Source organism: Aptenodytes forsteri, unplaced genomic scaffold (genome assembly GCF_000699145.1).
Source record: "Aptenodytes forsteri isolate BGI_AS27 unplaced genomic scaffold, ASM69914v1 Scaffold120, whole genome shotgun sequence".
Taxonomy (NCBI): Eukaryota; Metazoa; Chordata; class Aves; order Sphenisciformes; family Spheniscidae; genus Aptenodytes; species Aptenodytes forsteri.
In genome coordinates this window covers 3,939,898-3,947,226 of record NW_008795938.1, presented here as the reverse complement: position 1 = coordinate 3,947,226, position 7,329 = coordinate 3,939,898, and the positions used below count along the sequence as shown (strand labels likewise).

General features: G+C 45.8%; 1 protein-coding gene across 1 annotated transcript in view; it reads right to left on the bottom strand.

The window, feature by feature from the left end:
- Positions 1–7,329, bottom strand: part of CCBE1 (collagen and calcium binding EGF domains 1) — a 160,801-nt gene that overhangs the window by 19,506 nt on the left and 133,966 nt on the right. The window contains exon 2 of the mRNA XM_009285232.2: positions 5,562–5,614. Coding sequence (XP_009283507.1) covers positions 5,562–5,614 — 53 coding nt within the window. The remainder of the gene's footprint in view (positions 1–5,561; positions 5,615–7,329) is intronic.

Genomic DNA, 7,329 nt, shown 5'->3' with positions numbered 1-7,329 from the left:
TACTATTAAAGCCTGAGGCAAAGAAGGCATTAAGTACCTCAGCCTTTTCCTCATCCTTTGTCACTATGTTTCCCCCTGCATCCAATAAAGGATGGAGATTCTCCTTAGCCCTCCTTTTGTTGCTAATGTATGTATAGAAACATTTTTTATTGTCTCTTATGGCAGTAGCCAGATTAAGTTCTAGTTGGGCTTTGGCCCTTCTAATTTTCTCCCTGCATAACCCCACGACATCCTTGTAGTCTTCCTGAGCGGTCTGCCCCTTCTTCCAAAGGTTATAAATGCTCTTTTTTTTCCTGAGTTCCAGCCAAAGCTCTCTGTTCAGCCAGGCCGGTCTTCTTCCCTGCCGGCTCGTCTTTCGGCACATGCGGACACAGCCTGCTCCTGCGCCTTTAAGATTTCCTTCTTGAAGAATGTCCAGCCTTCCTGGACTCCTTTGCCCTTCAGGACTGCCTCCCAAGGGACTCTGTCAACCAGTCTCCTAAACAGGCCAAAGTCTGCCCTCCGGAAGCCCAAGGTAGCAGTTCTGCTGACCCCTCTCCTTACTTCTCCGAGAATCGAAAACTCCCTCATTGCGTGATCGCTATGCCTAAGATGGCCTCCAACCATCACATCACCCACAAGTCCTTCTCTGTTCACAAACAACAGGTCCAGAGGGGCACCCGCCCTAGTTGGCTCATTTACCAACTGTGTCAGGAAGTAAGCGGGCAGACCCCGGCCGTAGGTGCAAGGGCTTTGCAGCGCCATGGAGAACATCTGCCAGGAGAAGAAAGGAGCTGAAGCATCATCTAGTCTCAAAACCAGCTCAGGCAAACCCTGCTGAAGGTTGGGTTTTATGCCAAAGCAAGTGGCAGTTTCTGTGATCATTGCAGAGGAACATCATCCAGCGCACAGCATCCACGTGGTTGTCACTGTGATCCTCCAGTGACTGGGTACTGGGGGGCCACAGCAGTAATATCCTGTCCCTGCTTCAGACCAAATACATCTAAACCAAACCTAAGTGTTTCAACTGAGTTCCCAGCCACGCACTGTGTTTCCATATATACAGTATAAAATAATTAAAACCCAAACTCATTGTTGACTCACACTAATGACTAGCAGACATCTCTGGGTACGATGATTTTTCCAAAGAATTAAAATGAACTACTAGATGGTAAAGCAAGTGAAACTACATTTGCTGTACAAAGTATATAAAGCACATGTGTAGCACTGGGGGTAAAAATGACAGTGTGCCAAGGTACAGAAAAGCACCAAATGAGACTTAACAAGCTGCTCTATGTCACACCAGAGCCCCTTAGACCAAAAAATACTATATATGTAATATGTATATATATGTATATATGTAATGGTGCCAAGCATTTTCTCCCTTGTGCTTGTCACCTTTTGATAGCAGGCACCCTTTCTTTCCTTACTTCACAACTGTGTTGATTTTAACTCTTGGAGTCTGCCCGTAGTGCTGTGGCGGTGAATGGCAGTGCCAGGACCCCCAGCAGTAACCAGGGTCGAACAGTGCAGAGCCTTGTACAAGCGTGGAAGAGAAACATGGCCCTTGCCTTCAAACACAGTCAGCCTGGGGGCTAGTTTGGGCTTTTTAGGTGATGCTGGGGCTGTAAACTCCCATTACATTTGGCACTACTAAACAGTCCCAAATATAAAGCATTAGTGGTGTTTTTCCTGGGCATGGTTGCAATTTTCATTTTCCACTGAAATAAAATCAGATGGAGAACGTGCCCAGCACTGAGGTGAACGTGCCTGCTCCTTAGCCAGTGTGCCCACGCAGATGCTGGATTTGGCCTGTGCCATGTTCAGCCTATTCAGAGCAGAGGCAAAACGAGCTGTGCCCTCCCTGCGCTTCCATGAATAGATGTGCCCTAATAAAATCATAAAAAACAGTGCTGGAAGGGACCATCTTCCACCACAAGCAAGATGAGCTATGTGTAAACCTTTCCTAATAGACATTCATCTAACCTGTACCTAGAAATCCCTGAGGGATGGAGATGCCCCACCATGTGGTCTATTCCCAAGATTAAGTATCCTTGCAGATAGAAAGCTTTTTACTCCTATCTAATCCAAACTCCCCTTAGAGCCATTTAAGCCCATTATTTTTGTCCTCTTCTTCTTGGCCACGAAGAACAGTTTACTTTCCCCCTTGGAGCAAGCTTTCACATACCTAAAAACTGTTATCACATCTCCCCTCAGCCTCCTTTTCTCTAGACTAAACAACCCCAGTTTTTTTTTGTCGTATTTCATGTAACCAGTCTTTAAAGATGGTTTTCACATCCATCTTAGCAGAGCTTCATCAAGATCATTGCTTCATTTACTTTCATACAAAGCTAGGGAAGGGTCCAGGAGGTGGAAATCTCCCTGCTGTTGGTTCCCACACAGTCAACCCAAATCACACAATGGTGTGGGCAGGTCCCACGTCACAGAGCTGTGCGTCCCCAGGGCTTTGGTCCCAGGTAGCATGACTCCCTCAGGAACAGTCCTCACAACTGGGATGAAATTGGGCAAAAGCTGCTGCAGCACCTCCGTGTGCTCTGCAGAACCGAGGATGCACACGCCCTCCCACATTCAAGCCTCTTGTCTGCCAGCCCAGCCTAAGAAAAGTGGTTTGAGGATGAATCAAAGCCACACGGTGAGGATCAGGCTGTTCCAGACTTTAGGAAAATACAAAAAACTGAAGCAGAATAACAAATGTCTCTATGTATATTTCAATGAACTCAGGAATGACAACACAGCATGGGAAGTTGTACCAAGGAAATTTCTGAAATAGCATTAGTGAGGAAAGAACAGATCTGATTAGTGTTTGCCTGTCATAGAGTATTTTGCTCTGAATTAATCCACAGCCAGGAAAGTCCAGTAACAAACCAGTGGTAGGGAGGGTCCTCTCCAAGAGAAGCTGTTTCAGACTACATCTGTCCCTGCTTTACCCTTGGTGACACCATGAGACAGGACCTGACTGGAGCCATGAGTCTCCAAAGCAAAGAAGAAGGAGATCATTCAGGAGAAAAGGCTGAGGAGCTCTTTTTTGACCTGCTTCGCTGGTCAGGTGGAGCAGGAAGAGGTGCTACAAGGGGAATCAGACACACAAAGCAAACTCCTCTCAATGTTTCCTGAGGATCATTGCTCCCTGATCCTACAGCTGAAACCCAGAGCGAGAAGGTGAGTCCAAAGCAAATGAAATCCAGAACCTGGGGGCATGGACTCATACTGGACTGCACTGATTTCTGTTGCTTTTCTCAAGATGAGAAATAACAGGACAGAAACCAAAGATGGACATGGACAAAGACACAACCCTTTGGGAAAGATATTTGTTTAAAGCTGTTTAAATAACAGCTGTCCAAGAAGGAGATCGGTGTCTTCACGAGGCAGCCATAAGAGGGTGGACAAGGGAGGGTCTATCCCTCTCCCAACCCTCTTCCCTGCAGCCACTGCTAAATCACAGAGAAGACAGGGCTGGAAGTACTTCTCATGGTTTTGACTTGCCAGGACTGGATTAAAAGGTGCAGATGTGCTCTAATAAACTCACATCTGTCATGTATTTATGTGCCTGTGTCGAGATATGCATTTCATACAGCTACTCCGTCAAAATTATGCCAAAACAATGTGTGAAGAGCCAAGTGATGTCTTGTAACAGAGTAAGTGAAATGAGTGCTTCACTGAATCATGTTTCTCGTCCCTATACCAACAGCCCAAGATCGTCTCAGATGTTACAGCAATTGCTGTGGCCTCTGAAGTTCAAGGCAAGATATAGATCAAGCTGAAAAAGGGGGAATGGAGATACAAAGGGAGAGAAGCCACAGCCAGCAGAGAAATTCAATTAGTGGCAGAAACTCTCAGGTTACTGAGATGCAGTTAATAGACAGGATTAAGAGAAGTCAGTGGGTACATAATAAAAGCTGCTTTCATAATCACCTAAAACCTCAAGAGATGAAAATTAGAAGCCAAAAATAATATATGGCCATGGCTCTCATTTTATTTTTGCTCCTATTACTTCTCCTGCTGTATCCATTATATTTAGTGAATAACCAGTGTATAAAATTGCTACAATCAATAGGAGAGCTGGAGGCCAGACTGTAGAGTCCTGGCTTTTCACCCCGAAAGTATACAGGGCTTCTGCCTCCTATGCACACAACCACTTTGTACAACACAGCACACCCGCCTCCTCCAGGTGTCCGTCTTGCACCAGGGCTGTCATCTCAGGCCACACACACCGAGACAAAACTCACTGCAAAACCACAGGATGAGGAACTCCTTGTGAGCATCGATTTCACCCAAACCCTACCCAGCTCCCCGGGGCTTGGGCTGGCACCGTGAGCCGTTTCTTCGCAAGGAAGCAGCAAATGCACAATTCCTGTTTTGAGAAGATGGGGGGGGAGGGTGTCTTTTTTTTTTTTTTCCAACCACTGTTCTAGTGTTTCCAGCCAGCAGCAAAGAAGATACAAATTAAAAAAAAAAAGCAGCAGGATCAGGGTTCGGGTTATAATCCCTGTTGGCTGGAGACTAACTCAAAAACCAGCTAACTCTTTTGAGTATGTTAATTTGTCACTTTTCCTTTCAAAAAATCACCATCCCAAACTGGGAAAACTCTCAGGTCAACTTGAGGCTTTCCATATGCCATCAAATAGAAGGATGTGTTACCATAAACCAACTTTTTAACCTGCTTTTTGGAGCAAACAAGGTTTATTGGCTTGTCGTCTCTGGCCATTTGCTTCTGCCTGACAGTTCGTCTTCTATAACTTCAGAGACAATTTCAGCCAAATCGGGCAAAGCGGTGGGAGCAACTGAAGAAGTTACATTGCTACTGCTCAGTGAAGCCATCAGCTGGGTAGACCCAATAGAGGCCTTCCTCTAGGTTAAGGCAGGCAGCGCTCAGCCTTTTCCTAAATGAGATCTCATTGCAGCAACCTCTGAGCATTGGGACCCCGGTGCTACCTTTGCAAAGCGTACAGGCAGCTCCCCTCTGCCAGGAGGGGATCGTTCCCTTTTCACTACTGCATGAACTACCCCGTCTCCCTCTGCCCCTGGTGACAAGAAAGCTGTGCCCACGACCAGGAGAGGCAGTGGAAGAGAGACACCGTTTGGCGATGCTCTCCCCTCACTGATGTCTTTAGAAATAGGTAACTAAAGGCAGAACTAACTCACCAAGTCACCCACTCCCCGTGCACTTACAAGCCAAATCGGCTGTGCCAGATCCAAGGGGTATGTGACGAAAGCCATCAGCCACAAAAGGTGTGCTCCTGTACACAGAGAGGGCTCCCGTGTACCTAGCCAAGAGCAGAATGAGTCCCTCTGCAGCAGGTCACGGTACAAGATCTGTGCAGCCACGTGTACTTAGGGGAGGACCAAGGCTTGGCATACTAAGCAAAACTTTTGGAAGATGCTGATCTTTTTATTTTCCCAACAATTTCTTGGAAACACATGTCCCCCACTGACACATGAGATACGGCCAACCCTGTGGTTATATCAGGATGCTCTTCCAAACCAGCAGTGCAGAGAACAGGGCAAGCGGGGAAAGACAAATGTACGGGGACATGAGGGGTAAGAACAATGAAATCACATACCTTCAGGGATGCACTGTCCAAGAACAAACTTATAACCCTTACAGCATTTTTTCCTGAAAAACAATAAAATAAATAAATGAATAAATAAATATATTCTCTAAAGGTTGGTGCTTGCCTTTAAAAACAGTCATGGGTAGATCATGGATGTGATCAACCAAACAAGATGAGGATCCTGAGCTTTGCAGTTGGAGGTATCTCAGCATTAAAGAACACAACATGGAAACCCACCATTCAGTCCATAAGGCATTTTAAATGACAGCATGGCCAGCCGCCTCAGGAGCCTGGGGCTGGGTACCCCAATGCTGACCCACTCAACATCCCAAGTAGTTTCTGAAAACCCTGCTCTCTTGTGTTGAAAGGATGCAGCACACCTCGGTACTGCCCATATACACAACCCAGGTCATAATTTTCATGATACGGTGAAGGGTATTTTCAAACATCTGTCATTACAATGTAAACTTGCAGAAGGGGGTGAGCCTCAGCGAGGAGTACACACAAGATAAATGTTATCAGTCATTTCTCATCTTTTAATAAACCTGGAAGGTGGTAAGTGAAATATATTGGGTATTTCAACTGGAGTAAGGGAGAGTACCTTATACAGGCAGGGGGACAAAACTGCAGTGAAGAGTCAATAGGATGAGATATTTTTAATGTGCCTATATGATATGAACAAACCTGAGAAATTAACATTTCTTACACACTGGCCTGTAACGATATTTAGGTGTTCAGCTATATCTGCTTGTTTTGCTTTCTAGGCAGCAAACCACATCAAGTCACCAGGACTCCCAACAGCGCTGAGGAGCCTTTACAAACGGCTGTGTCCCTTATCACCCTCAGAGCTACTCGCTGCAGGGGCCTGGTGACCTTCAAAGGGTCCCAGGGTGGTGGCTACCAGGACTGCAGCAAGAGAAGCAAACTGCTGTTCAGTGCAGTATTTTATCAAGTCTACATGAGTCTGAGAGGAAAAAACCCCTGTATTTTACAAATTCACAGTTTTTCATGCCTTGTGGACATGCTGAAATATCTGCAAAACTGGGAAACCATCCATTGGTGTTATCCTTTAATTCAGTAACTGATGCAGAAGAGTGCTAAAGCCATGGCAGTCAATGACACAACACTCGCCTAGACAACACGCAGCCATCACAAATCATCATTATGTTGAATTTAAATGAACTATCAGTTGCAACTGACCACTTAAAACAAACGATGCATTACTCCAAACTATGTAAAAACAAACTTTGGCTCCATATTTTACCCTCTTCCAAAGATTAGCTGGAATATAAATTATGCTTAATGAAGGTTGAACATCTGAAGAGGAAGCCTTGCTTTGTTATGCAAACAGTGGTCCCTCATTAGACTTTTCTCCAAACACTGCTGTGAAGTTTTATCTACAAGACAAACAAATGCAGGAGGAATGAGTTCAAAGGTGCATCGGGGAGGCTGTTCATATGCTGCAAGCCATGCCGATGGCTTTCCAAATGCACATTCATCTCTTCTGTCTGCAGAAGAAGGGAGGCTGATAAAAGCTTGCTTGTAGCTGCTCTTCAGAGGAAGATACAGCCCGGCTTGAGAGAGGGCTGGGAGGTGGGAAAGGAAAGGAGGGCACCCCTGCCATGAGATGCTGACCTGTGGGGTTGTGCCAGCCAGAACTAACCAGAAAGAGGGAGCAGCAGCTTTCATCATTTCTATGCTTCTCCCTCGGAATTCCCACTTGATTTTCAGGCTTAGGACGCTCAGGACTCCCACCCTTGGAGTGCTTTTGGTCGGC